Raw genomic sequence first — 17,152 nt, 5'->3', positions numbered from 1 at the left:
AATTTCCAAGCTAGTACCAACATAAGGTCATCTGAGGCGCACATTCTTGGAAGATAAATTACTTTGGGTCTTTAAAGAAGGTACTTGGTGACTTATCTCTAAATTGTCTTCTACAATACTGCAAATGGTTAAGACTGCCAACTAGAAGAGGAAGTAAGTCAAACATGGTATTTCTGAACACTACTCCACAAAACTGGCATTGGGAAGTCTTCAAGTTGTCCTGTCTGGAGTTCAAGAGCAATTTGCAGAAATTGTGAAAAATCCTGGCTGGGATTTCTGTACCCATTTGTGCCTTTGTGTTTGAAGACCTTAATTGCAGCCTTTCTGTCTTCCCAGAGTATTCCAAGACAATTATAAGGGGTGGGAATTAATAAGCTTTGGCTTCTTCCTGCTCCTTTTCGGACACATATGATTTCATTTATTTATAGATATTGTTTATGACACTTTATAAATATTTTTGTTTTGTTTTTTGTATGCTGTTTCACATTTGCTTTTTATTCTTTTATTCTGTCTGAAATAAATAGTAGATAGATAGTAGATAGATAGATAGATAGATAGATAGATAGATAGATAGATAAATAGATATTTGAATAAGAGCTGTGGAATTCTTGTGTTATGGCCAATTATTGATGTGCTATTATTAAAGCAGTTTATGGTCGTGCTGCTCTTTTTGTGACCAGATTGTGTGCACATTGGATAACTACATTGCAATGGTGCCTGCATTTCACAAGTTCTTCATTTAGCTTTGTACTACTTGTAGCTATTAAGTTTGCGGAAGGATCTTTAATTCCAAAAATCTGAAATATATTTGCACTAAAAGTAATCAAGGATGAAAAAACAAACATAATAAAATTTGGTTTGAAATTTGCAAATGTATTTTTTATAAGCAGTACTTACAACACCCCAGCGAGCGGGGTGTTGTACGTACAAACTTCTATACTTGTAAGTCTATACTTACAAACGGGGTGTTGTAAGTACAGGTGCACAACCTTTTATCCGAAAGCCTTGGGACCAGACACTTGTCGGATTTCGGACATTTTCGGATTTCCGAATGGAAGATTTTTAGTGTAGATTAGGTAGGTAGCGCGGGCGGCTTGAAAAGTCTGGAGCGGCTGCCTCCTCCCCGGAGACCGGGAGAATCATTGTAAATCATTGCATAAATGTTAGTCAGTTAGTTTGGAGGGATTTTATGTGGTGGTGGTGGGTGGGGGTGAAAGGTGAAACTTTAATTCTTAGTCCCCTACCTGGTCGGCGACTCCCAACATCGCGGAGCTGGGGGCTCCATCCGGCCGCGGGCGGCGCCGGTTGGAGCTCCGACCCCGGCAACTCTACCCCTGGCTGCGCGGCTCCAAATCCAGCGCGGCCCGCGGCCGGACGCCCGCAGCCCCAGCTCCGTGAATGTTGGGAGTCGGCGGCCACAGCGCTCCGGAGCTTACCGCACGGCGACCCGGTAAGACATTGCCCGCTCCCCGCTGGTATCCCAGCGCTGCGACGCCGCCGACTCCCAACATTCGCGGAACTGGGGCTGCGGGCGTCCGGCCGCGGGCGGCGGAGGATTTGGAGCGCCTCGCAGCCAGGGGTAGAGTTCCCAGGGTCGGAGCTACAACCGGCGCCGCCCGCGGCCAGACGCCCGCAGCCCCAGCTGGGAGTTGGCGGCCACAGCGCTGCGGAGCTTACTGCACGGCGACCCGGTAAGGCATTGACCGCTCCCCGCCTCTCCGACCAGATAGGGGACTAAGAATTAAAGTTTACCCCTTCACCCACCCCCTTCACATAAAAGCCCTCCAAACTAACTGACTAACATTTAAGCAATGATTTACAGATGTTTAAGTGTCTCCCCGGTCTCCGGGGAGGAGGCAGCCGCTACAGTAGTACAGACCTGGGTTGACCGTGGGTCGTTTCGGGTCAAGTTTGGCGCCAAATGCGAGCTTTGGTGTGCAGACGACATCCTGGAAAAAATGGCCGGTTTCCGGATAAAAGGTTGTGTACCTGTATAGACAAATAAACTTGACTTGACTTGACTTGACTTGAACATCGGGTCGCCCGTAGCTGCAACTGCGGAGGGCATGGGGAGGCCCTGACCACGGGGATCAGTGGAGGAAGAGACTGACTTTGGTGCCTTCCCACACAGTGGGAAACTTTGATTCTGCTGTGTGGAGATGTTTTATGTCAAACCCTATAGTGTGTTGTGTCCCTTTTTTTATTGTATGGCTGTATGGGAATTTCATTTCACTGCGCCATCTGGCACATGTGATGAATAAATCTATCTTGTATCTTGGATTAAAAAAATGCATTGGTTCTTCAGAAAATAATGGGCCTGTCCCATTTAGGCAACTTTTTAGGCGACTGCAGGAGACTATGCAGTCGCCACATGTTCGCAGGTGGTTGCCGGGGAGTCGCCTTCATGGTCGTGAGGAGTTCCCGCATTCTGGGAACTAGTCGAGGCCTCATTATGGTCACCGCAAATTATTCAACTTGTTGAAAAATTAGTGGCGACCAGAATGAAGCCGCCATGGAGAGTAGCGAGAATTCTCGTGCCGTAGGTGGGTCGCCAGGAGGTCCAAGTGGGTTGCAGGAGGTCGAAGGTTCTCGTAGGTTCTCGTAGGTTGTAGCCGGTGTTGACCGGTGAATTTCATTGGCTCATTGGGAAAAAATCGTAAGCAGTAGTTTTCAGAACCAAGGATAACGGACCGGTAATGTTAAATGTCCGCCGAGCTTCACAGCCGTGTATTTCTGACCTTAAAAGTTGTCTCCACTCCTTCTTCTTCCCTTCTTCCCCCCCCCCCCCCCCTTCCCCCCCTTCCCTCCCCTTCCCCCCCCTCCCCTCTCCCCCCCCCCCCCCTTTTAAAGGACTTACCGTACACTGCTTTAGCCGTCTTAATTACAACGCCAACCTACCTGCGGTGTGTGTCTGTATCACCGTGGCTTTGCACCATGTGAATCTCACTCAGACTGCGCTTCCCCCCGCTTGCCCTGTCCCCCGCCTGCATAACGGCCTGGTGAAGGAAGCGATGTGTGTGTGTGTGTGTTCCACTCTTGACAGTCGCCATTCCAGTTGCCGGTTTTTCAGGCGACTGCCGGCAGCTTGACAGTCGTCTGAAAATTCGCCTTGGTGGGACAGGCCCATTAGTATGGTATTGACTATGATCTCTGTGCAGTCTAAAAGTAGTGTTAAGTTTTTATGACACCAGGAAAATGGAGGTACATAACTAGCCAAGTACATTCCTCTATTTCCTTATTTTTTGTCTACTTTGAATCCTGTTAATCATAGGGATCGGTTTATGAAATGAAAAAGCAACATTGAGGTTTCAGGGGCGTCTTTACTACTGAGCCAGAAGCTTGAATCTCTTCCTGTCACTAGGAACATTTCCACCCAATAATTGTAAAAAGGTTAGATGTTTCAACTTAGTAACAACCAGACTAGCAAAAAAGAATGGAACTTTGTATATTGTCTTGGCCTTTTAATTTAAATGTAAAATCTTAAATTTCCATCAGAAATGAAAAAATAATTGTGCCAGAGAATGTGGAATGGTGAATACAAAACTGCTGAGTAACTGAGCATCAGGTCAGTCACTCTGACCCAGGAGTATTTTTATACCATTTACTTAGATATTGATAGATCTGTATCTAAAGTGGAACTGAACACTTGTTGACGTGACATTGTGCAGCATTTATAACACAGTATCATTAATTCTGCAGTAATTCCTGAATTGCAAACTGGTTCTTCATGTACTTGGTACATACTTCTTGCACTTGGTAATTTGCATTTTCTGCCTTAACCCCTCCCGTCCTCGTGGATAAATATTTATTGTCTTAGTTTACTTTGTTAGTCGTGCTCTACAAAATAGAATTGTAACATATTCCACATTATTAGCTATGATGAATTTGCAAAGCTTTGTTGTTAACTTAATCATGTCACTTTTATATTAAAAAAATAAACTGAATTAATTTTCTTGTGTTGAGTGTAGAGTTCAAATTAACCAAAAAATTATGTGCATACGTTTGTTTGATTTTCTCCATGTAACAACGATTGCTTAAGAGGATGCTCCCTGCAACAATTATGTATATTGATCAGATTGTGTTTGTTGTAAACATCAAGTACTGTATGACCAGCAACACCACTTTAAGGCTTTTTTTTTGCTATTGTAATATAATATGCTTTAAAAAATGTTCCCACGTCAAGAAACAGCCTAGCACAACCGGTTCCTCTCACATACAACATTTTTTTCTCCTTGGTAAATCATGAAGTATATCCAATTTCATATTTGTCCAGGAATTGAAATGTGATCAAAACATTTACCTATTCTTATTAACATTTGCATAAGGCATTGTCAAAGATAGTATTACCACTGGAATATCAGTTGATTAATTATTTCAGCAATTTTTATTCTGACAGCCATACTAAAATGGGTCAACAGAATTTAGTAACTTAACAGGAGAGTTGCATACTTTTGCTTGACTCTTGACATAGATTTGTGCCTTACTGCAAATTGACCTGAAGTATTGGTTGATCGTGCCTTGAATGGCTGCTAAATGAGCTGCAAGATGAAATGTTGAATATTTGGAGATACAGGTGCACAACCTTTTATCCGAAGATCCAAATAACGAAAACCTCCGAATAGCGGACATTTTTTCAGTCCTTGAAGAAAGGTCCTTGAAAACGTTCACCGAGGGCGGCCCGCAGAGGTGACAGCGGAACCTCCGGTCGGTCCTCGAAGAAAGGGGAACTAAATCCCCATTCATAAAAGAGAAGGTGAGGATATATTGCGCGGGAGGGTTAATAATTGACAATATGCTGCTGTCTGCCCGCTGAGTTAAAAAGTTCCCATGGTAGACTCACGAGTCTTACGTGGGAACTTTTTAACTCAGCGGGCAGGGAGCAGCAGATTGTCGCTCCCTTCAGTTTCACCCCACCTACACCCCTCTGCTTCCCGGCCATGTGTGTGGCCCCTTCCCTCCCCTCTCCAGCTCCCTGCCCATTGCACCGGCGTGGGGGCTTTGCACTGTCTTCAAGTCGGCGATGCCAGCATACAGTGCCAGTCACCGGACACGTCAGGACCAACGGGACACCGACCCCCAGGCCCACTGCAAGCACGGAGATCCCAGAGACCCACAGCCAGCAGCAGCCCAGCCCCGTTCCAACTCCAGAGGAAAACTGCAAACTAGCGGGGAGACATCAGGACCACCAGAAGCCGCTCCCCGATGGGCCGCTACGGCGACAAGTGGCAGTTCGCCCACAGCCGGAGCTGTGCCCCCTCATCGGGACACCGACCCCCAGGCCCACTGCAAGCACGGAGATCCCAGATCAGCAACTCTAGCCCAGCCCCACTCCAACTCCAGAGGAACACGCTCCCCGTAGGGGCAGAAGCTGATGGTGTGCAAGGTACGTCTTGTTCTTGTGGTCGCACAGTTCCGGCTGTGGGCGAACTGCCACTTGTCGCCGTAGCGGCCCATCGGGGAGCAGATTCCTCTGAAGTTGGAGGGGGAGGGGGGTATTGTGCTGTTTGATCGCCCCCTGCTATCCCAGGGACAGGGAGACAGGACGTTCACCGAGGGCGGCCCGCAGAGGTGACAGCGGAACCTCCGGTCGGTCCTCGACGAAAGGGGAACTAAATCCCCATTCATAAAAGAGAAGGTGAGGGTACATTGCGCGGGGGAGTAGGAATCCCAAGACAAAGTTGAGTGAGCGTTCACCGAGGGCGGCCCGCAGAGGTGACAGCGGAACCTCCGGTCGGTCCTGGAAGAAAGGGGAACTAAATCCCCTTCATAAAAGAGAAGTGGAGGGTATATTGCCCGGGAGGGTTTATCGCCTACCTGGAAGAAACCGAACATTTTTTCCAGGATGTCGTCTGCACACCAAAGCTCACGTTTGGCGCCAAACGCATGTCGCCTCTGCTGCACACGGATATAAGAGTGTGAAAATGTCGCCTTAGGCCGCCTTAGGGCATGTAGCCCCGCTAGGGTGACATGAGTGCGAGAGGTGATTCAATGCTGCGGGCACATTTACAAATTCAGGAATTCATTCAACACACTGCATTTCATACAGACATTTATTCTGCAAGAAAAAACTACATTGAAGACTCAAACTCGCGACCGAGGAACTGCCGGGATCAAGGCGCAAACTCGCGACCTTGCGGATATGAGCCGAGCACTCTACCACTGAGCCAGTCATTAAAATCTACGCAAAAAAATTTCCATTCCGAAGACCGACAAATTCCGAATTACGAAAAGTGTCTGGTCCCAAGGCTGTCGGATAAAAGGTTGTGCACCTGTATATGCATTCAATGCAGAGTTACATTGGTGGATTTGGAGGAGTGGTGCCTGCAGGAGAAGAGATTCTGCTCCTACACTTTGTTAATTAGTTTCATAAATGTGCATTGTTTAAAACTGACAGGACTAGTATTTCAGCAAGACTTCACTGAGAATATAGTCCAAAAGTCGTCACAAACATAGCCCCCACTAATTGATCAAATTAGAGACATAAGTTTTTCCTTTTGTATTTTAAATGACCAAGTCAGCACGCTGATTGTTTTGTGTTTTGCTCATTTGATAGCTGTGTGTGGATGGATCCCTCTTGCACTCTGAATAAGTGGCCTGTTGATTGGTTGGAATCATCTGATTAATTCAACAAAAATGAAATTCATAAAGTAAAACATTCTACATTTGGCAGTGTGAACTGTGAAGAGGATGTTAGGAGGTTGCAGGGTGACCTGGACAGGTTGAGTGAGTGGGCAGATATGTGGCAGATGCAGTATAATATAGATAAATGTGAGGTTATCCACTTTGGCAACAAAAACAAGGGGGCAGATTATTATCTCAATGGGGTTAGGTTAGGTAAGGGGGAGGTACAGCGAGACCTGGGTGTCCTTGTACAACAGTCACTGAAAGTTGGCATGCAGGAATGTTGGCCTTCATAACAAGAGGATTTCAGTATAGATTCTTCTGCAGTTGTATAGGGCTCATTAAATCCACATTATGTCCAGTTTTGGGCTCCTAATTTGAGGAAGGACAGCCTTGAGATTGAGGCAGTGCAGCATAGGTTCACGAGATTAATCCCAGGGATGGCGGGACTGTCATATGAGGAAAGATTGAAAAGACTAGGCTTGTATTCACTGGAGTTTAGAAGGATGAGGGGGAATCTTATAGAAGCATATAAAATTAAAAAAGGACAGGCTAGATGCAGGAAAAATGTTCCCAATGTTGGGAAGTCCAGACCAGGGGCCACAGTCTTAGAATAAAGGGGGGCACATTTAAGACTGCAGTGAGAAAAAGCTTTTTCACACAGAGAGTTGTGAATTTATGGAATTCCCTGCCACAGTGGGTAGTGGAGGCCAAATCACTGGATGGATTTAAGAGAGAGTTAGATAGAGCTCTAGGGGCTAGTGGAATCAAGGGATATGGGGAGAAGGCGGGCACGGGTTATTGATTGGGGACGATCAGCCATGATCACAATGAATGGCGATGCTGGCTCGAAGGGCCGAATGGCCTCCTCCTGCACCTATTTTCTATGTTTCTAATTGCTAAAAATCATTTTTTAGTGTTAGAATGAAGATGGTAAAACATTACAGTACCAAGTTTGTTCAGGGATTCTTGTGGGTACTGTCTTTTTCTAAAGAGAGCAGTTATTGACGCTAACAATTTTCAGTAAATTTTTGCTTATCATTTTTATCTTAAAATAAATTTTAGCTTTTGATCTAATCCAACAATTTATTTTTCTACTCCTTTTGGCATGGGATTTTCTGGGCAAGCATTGTGTTTCTGGTATGTCCATTGAATGAACTGTCAGGTATAAAATGGTGTAAGACATGAAATCTGACCCATGCAACATGCAAGTAAAATATGAAGATGCTCAAAGTTGGCAGTAAGATTGTGAAACATTGAATAAGCACACAATGCAAACCAGCTCGAGTATCTTTTCAAAAAGGTTATTCAATTCATTCACATTTTTCTGTGGGTGTAATGGATGCATTCTGCATTTACGTATCCAGTACAAAGCACAATTCAATTGTCTCTTGGAAGAGCTAAAACCAGGTGGAAATTGGGAACAAAGTGAGAGAATGTCTCTCTCCCCAAGGCAGCTGCTTGATATTGACGCTAACAAGGACTTCTGACAAAGTTGGTGTTTTGAGTAATTGGAGCTGGGAAAGGTTTTAATAAAAACGAAGAATGTTTTAAGTTGTAGTCAGAGTTGCAGTGTTGGGGCCTAGTGACTGGTCCTACTCTCCTTCCCCCTATGCCACCCATGTTACTTCTCCAGCTCCCTGACCCCTACACCACCCTTCTCACATCCCTCCACTCTGAGCCCCCATCTTATATCACAGTTTCTCCCCTCAGAGTCTGGGTATGAAACCTGCCCTTACCACCGTGGGGTTTTCACCCAACCTCCCTCTTTCCAATGCAGGGCAGTCAGTCTTCAGTAGAGCCCTCACCTTTGTACCCCTACCCCTGAGCCCGTCATGACGTTGAGCTTCTGAACCTTTTTCTCTGTCAAAGAGCCCTCACCTCCCAGTGACGACCCATTCTCCTGTCTCCAACATTCCCCCTCCTCGTGGACTCTCCCAGCTGCCTTCTATCCTCACTGGGCTATTTTTATTTCCAACTGCAGGGGTTACATCAACCATCTTAACTTCTCCACTCACCTTACCCACTCCAATCTCATCCCCACTTCTCCCAAGTTAACCATTTGTCAATGTGATTGTATGTTTGAGTGTCTCTGATGTTCAACAGACAGGTTTTCTAGCCTTCCTCTGGGAAATCTTATCGTTTCCCCCCAACTTGGACTCGCAAGGAAGATGGTTTGGTAACAATGCCCTCCCATCAGCCGTCAGATTTTTGGACCACCCTGCACAACTCTACCCATAGCCCCACCTCAGCGTTGTAGAACTGTGGACTTTGCACTAAGCTGGTTGTTCTGTGGACGTTGTTTTTTGCACGATCATAGTCTGGTTTACTTAGAATAACATAATGTACAGGTGCACAACCTTTTATCCGACAGCCTTGGGACCAGACACTTTTCGTAATTCAGAATTTGTCGGTCTTCGGAATGGAATTTTGTTAGCGTAGATTTTAATGGCTGGCTCAGTGGTAGAGTGCTCGGCTCATATCCGCAAGGTCGCGAGTTTGCGCCTTGATCCCGGCAGTTACTCGGTCGCGAGTTTGAGTCTTCATTGTCGTTTTTTCATGCAGAATAAATGTTTGTATGAAATGCAGTGTAGGAGAGGTGTACTGACTGTGTGGGCAGAACTTTGGAAGTGATTGCCCACCAGTCTAAAACGCCGCTGTGTCTCCCTGTCCCTGGGATAGTAGGGGGCGATCAAACAGCACAATACCCCCCTCCCCCTCCAACTCCAGAGGAATCCTCTCCCCGATGGGCCGCTACGGTGACAAGTGGCAGTTTGCCCACAGCCCGAGCTGCGCCACCCCAAGAACGAGACGCACCTTGCACACCATCCGCTTCTGCCCCTACGTGTTCCTCTGGAGTTGGAGCGGGGCTGGGCTGGAGTTGCTGCTGGCTGTGGCTCTCTGGGATCTCCGTGCTTGCAGTGGGCCTGGGGGTCGCTGTCCCGTTGGTCCTGACGTCTCCAGCCACCCCCCTGGACTGGAGCTGAGACTGGGAACTGTACCGCCCTTGCCCCCTCCCTCTGCAACTGCAAACAACCCCACTCTCCTGCAAGGGCGGTACAGTTCCCGGAGGATAGCAGGTGGCCGGAGACGTCAGGACCAACAGGAACTCGCTCCCCGATGGGCCCCTACGACGCCCCGAGCTGCGCCCCGTCATCCGCAACCCAGGTTCCTCTGTAGTTGGAGCGGGGCTGGGCTGGGCTGCTGCTGGCTGTGGGTCTCTGGGTTCTCCGTGGTGCTTGCGGTGGGCCTGGTGGTCGACGTCCAATTGGTCCTGACGTCTCCGGTGACTGCACTGACCAGCTCTCCAGCTTCCTGCTCATTGCACCGGCGCGGGGGCTTTGTACTGTCTTCACGTCGCGATGCTAGCAGCACAGTGCCAGTCACCAGAGACGTCAGGACCAACGGAACATCGACCCCCTGGCCCACCGCAAGCATGGAGATCCCAGATCAGCAACTCCAGCCCAGCCCCGTTCCAACTCCAGAGGAACACGCTCCCCATATGGGCAGAAGCTGATGGTGTGCAAGGGGTACGTCTTGTTCTTGGGGTGGCGCAGCTCGGACTGTGGGCGAACTGCCACTTGTCGCCGTAGCGGCCCATCGGGGAGCGGATCCCTCTGGAGTTGGAGGGGGAGGGGGGTATTGTGCTGTTTGATCGCCCCCTACTATTCCAGGGACAGGGAGACAGGACGTTCACCGAGGGCGGCCCGGTCACTGTGTATCGTGAGTCTACCGTGGGAACTTTTTAACACAGCTGACAGGTAGCAGCATATTGTCAATTATTAACCCTCCCGCGCAATATACCCTCACCTTCTCTTTTATGAATGGGGATTTAGTTCCCCTTTCTTCGAGGACCGACCGGAGGTTCCGCTGTCACCTCTGCGGGCCGCCCTCGGTGAACGTTTTCAAGGACCTTTCTTCAAGGACCGAAAAAATGTCGCTATTCAGAGGTTTTCGTTATTTGGATCTTCGGATAAAAGGTTGTGCACCTGTATTGTATATTTTTGTGGTTGCATCTAATTTGCCTGTAAAGCTGCAGCAAGTAAGAATTTAACTGTTGTAAAAAGGACAAATGAACTCCCATGGCTCTCTCTTGAGTCCAGTAGTGGAGCACAGTTGTCCTGTGATTAATCAACTCGGGAAAGTTAATTTCCTTATTCGATTGTTCCACACACACTCACTTGTTGGTTATGAAGATGTAAGTTGGCTGCTCTGAAGGAAACGGAGCTTTTATTCATAAAATCTCAGGCATTGCCATAATTATGTTTGCTTTCAAATTTTGCAGCTGACATTAGGATCACTTTAGAATTTCTGTGTGCAACCGCATTCCCATGATAATGTAAATCACTGGTTCACTCCACTCACCAACAGTCTACTCAATAATGCCCAAAACATTCAGTGTTCCCACAAACTCCCATAAATATATTATTTCAAGTGTAGAAATATGAAATATCTTCAAGATTGCAATCTGATCCATAAGACTATGAGAAGCCATCTAAATGTTGTTTGAATTGTGAATTAATTGTTAGTCTGTGCTATTAGGACAGGTTGCGAGGGATAAAGGCCTGTGGGACTAATGTTGCTGGGACATGTTGGCCATTGTGGGAAAGTTGGGCCAATGGGCCTGTTTCTACACTGTGATGTTCCTATTCATTCTGTAACAGAATTGATGGGCTTTTCTACCTTTAGCATGTTTTATGTATTTTCTTAAATTAACTGCTGAATGTGAAAAATTAAAGAACAGAATTAGTTTTTGCACAATTTTAGCGTGCTTTGTCCCTTTATTTGTGCCATCAAAGGGAATCACGAAACTGGCCCGGAACTGTCCCTGCTGCCTCTAGTGTTATCTGCTGAATGGAAATGACATTCATGTTAGCCATTTAAACAAGAATGAGATGTTTATGTTGCCATTGTTCAATGTTGATTATCACTTTTAGTTGTAATGTCACTTTTGAAGAAACAAAAACAGGAACTTAAAAGTCAACTATGATTTCATTAGAAAATAGAGCCCTTTATTTTCAAGCTTTTTACTTCTTGAAATATCATGTAGAAACCTGTAGACGTCTAAAAAAACAAATTCCAGTCAGTTATCAGTAAATGGAATTTGCCATTCCATTGAAGAGGCTGAGGCTGTCCCTGGAATGCTGAGTTGAAAAGTCAAGTGATTCTTAATCTCGCATGTTACCTTCAGACTTGAGTGCAAGATATTTCTGCTTGGTAGATGTCGCCCATCAAGCTTAACTCTGTCTCTGGATCATTTTGTGCAGCATTTCTTTCCTTTGTCACAATTTAAATGGGAGTAATTTTATAAACAAAATTACTTTTGGTTCTTTGCAACTTCAACTTTGCATCCCATTCTTTCAAAGAAAAAATGATAATAATTGTATGTATTGAAGTTCTTAAATATCAGTACACAATCTGTTGACCTCTGCTTTAAATTATTATGCCAGTGTCTTTGTGTATTTTCAGCAGTATCTTTTGATAAAGACTGATGATGGCTAAATTTAGAAAATAAATACATGTTGGCAAATTCAATCTGCAATGTATTCATGTCATTAAGAAATGGACGAAGAAATTCTAGAGGTTAATTGCTGATAGTAAAATAAACATAATATATAAGGGTGGTAATTCTAAAACATGCAGTTTAGACAATAGGTGCAGGAGTAGGCCATTTGGCCATTCGAGCCAGCACCGCCATTCAATGTGATCATGGCTGATCATCCCCAATCAGTACCCCGTTCCTGCCTTCTCCCCATATCCCCTGACTCTGCTATTTTTAAGAGCCCTATCTAGCATCCAGAGAACCTGCCTCCGCCGCCCTCTTTGAGAAAAAGTGTTTCCTCGTCTCCGTTCTAAATGGCTTACACCTTATTCTTAAACTGTGGCACCTGGTTCTGGACTCCCCCAACATCGGGAACATGTTTCCTGCCTCTAGCGTGTCCAAGCCCTTAACAATACATTTTGGTAAATTTTGTCATCCGTCTCTTGACTTCTGACACATTTTGACCAATCAAGTGTTCCAGAATGTTGATAATGTTTTGAGAAAAGCAAAAATAGTTTTGATATTTTTAATGCACAAACAAGTGTTACAAAAAATGCAATTATTGACACAAAATGCTGGAGTAACCCAGTGGGACAGGCAGCATGAATCTCTGGATAGAAGGAATGGCTGACGTTTCGGATCAATCTTCACACTCAACTCGACTCGAAACATCACCCTTTTCCCAGAGATGCTGCCTGGCCCGCTGAGTTACTCTAGCATTCTGTATCTATCTTCGGAGTAAGCCAGTATCTGCAGTTCCTTTCTGCACAAAAAGTTTCAATTGATCTTTGGCCTTTTGGCAAATCTCCCCTGGCGAAGCACATAACTGATGCTGGCTAACTGGTTGCATCTGACATACTGGTCAAAAATGCTCTGCCACTCATACTTGAGCAAGTCTCCATCCATTCATCTTTCATTTACAATGGCATTGTTTGAGGTGAGTGGTGCTCTATCTTTTATTGCACTTCTGATATCGTGTCCAGGTTTCCAGTTTTGGTGACTTAAGCAAGAAAATGTCATTACTGCTTAGGGATGGACCAAGTTGAAATAAGTATCTGGAACCAATCAAATGTCAATTCAGATGTTATTGATGCTTGGAAATGTTCTTTATTCCACGTGTCGCGCTGAGTTATTTTTAAGAAACATGACCAGCAAGAAATGTTTGCTTGTTTAGCTAACAATATGTGGCTCAATAAAATAGCCTCTGAAGCTTGTAATTTCCCTTCATGGTATGGGAATTGGCTATTGTGAGGTATAATATTACTGTCATTATTTTGCTTTCCCATTGTTTTGTAATGATTGCAAAGCCTATATCTGCCAAAAATGTGAAAATATTCAGAACTTTTAAAAACTTTGTCGTTTTAGATGATTGTATTTATTTATATGGTAATCAGATGCAATTTAAAAGATTTTCAGAAGTAGGGCATTAATTTAATCTCTTCCCCTTGCCACTCATCATTCTTTATGAACACACCAAAACCACCTTGTCCAAGATTTTTAAAAAACATTTTAATGTCCTTTTCAATTTATTAGAAATGGTGATTTTTTGGATTTTGTGCATTCTTCCTCAGCTAATTAGATACAAGAATGCAATCAATATTATGATCTTTTTCAGGATAAATTTAATAGGATGAAAAACGCTCTTAAAAGGTGCCTATTTTTTTTAATCGCATTTTATTATTTTCCTCTGCTGCTTCTCAATTATACCTATTTGGGTTGGAGTAAGTTTCACTGGAGGCTGCTCAAGCTATCCTTAATGGTTATTCTTGTGATCTTAGGCAAGCTATTTATTTAAGATATGATTGGTTGGAAAGAAGCTTCAGGAGTAACAGATGAGCTAGCTCCAGTCTGTAAATATTTAAAGGCATTGCCACTGGGTTGTGACCAGTGTCTGACTAGCTGCTGCTGAAAAGCACAGGAGTCAGTTGCACTCATCTGGCAGCCTGTATGAAAATCAGATGAAGTCACAGACCAGCGACACAGCATGGCCCTTGTTTTATTTGTATGGCTCACTGGGTGATGTCTTTCTCCAAAGGTATTGAAAAATTTGTTCAACATTTATTGCTGAGTTCACTGTTGAAATCTGATGCAACTTTTGTTTATCTGATATCAGAATTGCTCATTTATTTTGTGATTTTTGTCTTTGTGAATTTATATGCATGCTCAAAAGGCAAGTCATAGTACTGAAGTTACATAGAGTTTAACTTGCACTAACTTGCGCTAATTCTGAATTACTTGAGGAACAACTTAATTATCATATACTTGACATGATTTCTTTTTCCTTGCAGATTGCATGAGTGGCTGGACTTGATGCATGCGGGTTGCATGACTAATGTCTTTGTGGATTTATGAATAAACAGATGCAGATATGGCTCACACTGTGATTAATGGGAGTGTTCCAGGTAATTAAATATATTATTGTAATAATGTTCATTAAATTTGCCTTCATATGAAAGAACATCATGTGAGGTTTCTTCAAGATTCAGCTGTTGTATTTGCTAATTGCGAGTTTGGGTGGATGACATCTCATCCACCTGTTAAAAATGCTGTTCACAGTTCTGCCAACCATATAATAGGCATTAAAAGTAAATAAAAAATATCAAAATACTAACCTAGAGAAATTAATGCAACTTTAAATTTAAAATATTTAATTTGTGTGACCATGTATCCAATGCAGTAACTTTGTTGCATTGTTTAATGAAAGTGTATTCAGACTTCTGTCCACAGATAATAAAGCAACAACTAAATTTTTATGAAAGATATTAAAAGCATATAAAGCAAAATTATAAAAGATCAGATTAAAATGATACTTCAATTCTTTTTAAAAATTCCTCACTGACATGGTCTCTGCCTTTTAACAAATTCTATAACACTGCTCGACTAAGTTATTTTCATACGACCGTGAAAGGCATGTTTTTCTACCTTTTGCTCTTCAAGGGTTGAATAATAGCAAATAATTTTGTATTTTAATGTTTGATTTAGACAATGGAAGAAATCATTGGTGGATTGAATTATTTGTTCCAGACTGTGAGATGAATGTTGCAGGATGTTGAGATGGCCTTTCATAGCCTCCATTTGTTTGCCGCTTTTGCAATATTCATTCTGTAACTAGATATTCAACTGCTTTGCTTAAACCATGTGGATTTTTATTCTTTAAGTCGACTTTAAAAGCAAAGGTCATCCAGTTACATCCCCTGTGGTACGATCACAATCAGAAGGCATATTCTGTTACCTCAGTAGTGTTCTCTGAAAACCACTACAATAGATGATGTCACTCACTTTGTTGGCAGGGCCTGTTCTAGCTTTTGCATACTTGAGCGGAGAATCCAGGATGTTGGAAGGGTTAATTTCTCACCAGATCACGTTGCACCAGACCAAGTTGTGTTATCGGCATTCTCGGATATAAGTTTGTAAGCAATACTGCTCCAAAGATGTCTGTATGATGTACACCAGGCCATAATCTCGCAGACTATTTCTGATTTTGTCACTTCCGACTCCAACTTTGTCGTTTCCCAGCCCCGCACGGCCCGGATTTACCTTCTCCCCGAAACCCATAAACAGAATTGCCCTGGTAGTCCCATTGTTTCTGCCTGCTCCTGTCCTACTGAATTCATTTCCACATAGCTCGACTCAATAGACAATAGGTGCAGGAGTAGGCCATTTAGCCCTTCGAGCCAGCACCGCCATTCAATGTGATCATGGCTGATCATCCCCAATCAGTACCCCGTTCCTGCCTTCTCCCCATACCCCCTGACTCTGCTATTTGTAAGTGCCCTATCTAGTTCTCTCTTGAAAGTATCCAGAGAACCTGCCTTCACCGCCCTCTGAGGCAGAGAATTACACAGACCCACCACTCTCTGTGAGAAAAAGTGTTTCCTCGTCTCTGTTCTACATGGCTTACTCCTTATTCTTAAACTGTGGCCTCTGGTTCTGGACTCCCCCAACATCGGGAACATGTTTCCTGCCTCTAGGGTGTCCAAGCCCTTAACAATCTTATATGTTTCAATGAGATACCCTCTCATCCTTCTAAACTCCAGAGTGTTCAAGACCAGCTGCTCCATTCTCTCAGCATATGACAGTCCCGCCATCCCGGGAATTAACCTTGTAAACCTACACTGCACTCCCTCAATAGCAAGAATGTCCTTCCTCAAATTAGGGGACCAAAACTGCACACTATACTCCAGGTGTGGTCTCACTAGGGCTCTGTACAACTGCAGAAGGACCTCTTTGCTCCTATATTCGATACCTCTTGTTATAAAGGCCAACATGCCATTCACTTTCTTCACTGCCTGCTGTACCTGCATGCTTACTTTCATAGACTGATGTACAAGGACCCCCAGATCCCGTTGTACTTCCCCTTTTCCCAACTTGACACCATTTAGATAGTAATCTGCCTTCCTGTTTTTGCTACCAAAGTGGATAACCTCACATTTATCCGCATTAAACTTCATCTGCCATGCATCTGCCCACTCCCCAACCTGTCCAAGTCACCCTGCATTCTCATAGTAACTTTATTTGGCTTCATCAATAGCATCCTCCTCACAATTCACACTGCCACACAGCTTTGTGTCATCTGCAAATTTGCTAATGTTACTTTGAATCCTTTCATCCAAATCATTGATGTATATTGTAAATAGCTGCGGTCCCAGCACTGAGCCTTGCGGTACCCCACTAATCACTGCCTGCCATTCTGAAAGGGACCCCTTAATCCCTACTCTTTGTTTCCTGTCTACCAACCACTTCGCTATCCATGTCAGCACTCTACCCCCAATACCATGTGCCCTAATTTTGCCCACTAATCTCCTATGTGGGAACTTATCAAATGCTTTCTGAAAGTCCAGGTACACTACATCCACTGGCTCTCCCTGGTCCACTTTCTTAGTTACATCTTCAAAAAATTCCAGAAGATTAGTCAAGCATGATTTCCCCTTCTTAAATCCATACTGACTCGGACAGATCCTGTTACTGCTATTCAAATGTGCGGCTATC

At 44.3% G+C, this 17,152-nt stretch overlaps 1 protein-coding gene across 5 annotated transcripts in view; it reads left to right on the top strand.

Annotated features, from left to right (window-relative positions):
* Positions 1 to 17,152, top strand: part of kank1a (KN motif and ankyrin repeat domains 1a) — a 247,433-nt gene that overhangs the window by 154,801 nt on the left and 75,480 nt on the right. For 4 of the 5 annotated variants that reach the window (XM_055632821.1, XM_055632824.1, XM_055632822.1 and 1 more), the window contains one exon: positions 14,452 to 14,565. In XM_055632821.1, coding sequence (XP_055488796.1) covers positions 14,532 to 14,565 — 34 coding nt within the window. In that variant the 5' untranslated portion in view covers positions 14,452 to 14,531. Of the gene's footprint in view, positions 1 to 14,042; positions 14,199 to 14,451; positions 14,566 to 17,152 lie in introns of those variants that run through there. The other variant, XM_055632826.1, reaches the window with a different exon arrangement.

The sequence above is a fragment of the Leucoraja erinacea genome, chromosome 3 (genome assembly GCF_028641065.1).
Source record: "Leucoraja erinacea ecotype New England chromosome 3, Leri_hhj_1, whole genome shotgun sequence".
Classification (NCBI taxonomy): Eukaryota; Metazoa; Chordata; class Chondrichthyes; order Rajiformes; family Rajidae; genus Leucoraja; species Leucoraja erinaceus.
Note: the sequence above shows the minus strand (reverse complement) of the source record. Positions and strands in the feature narration are given on the sequence as shown.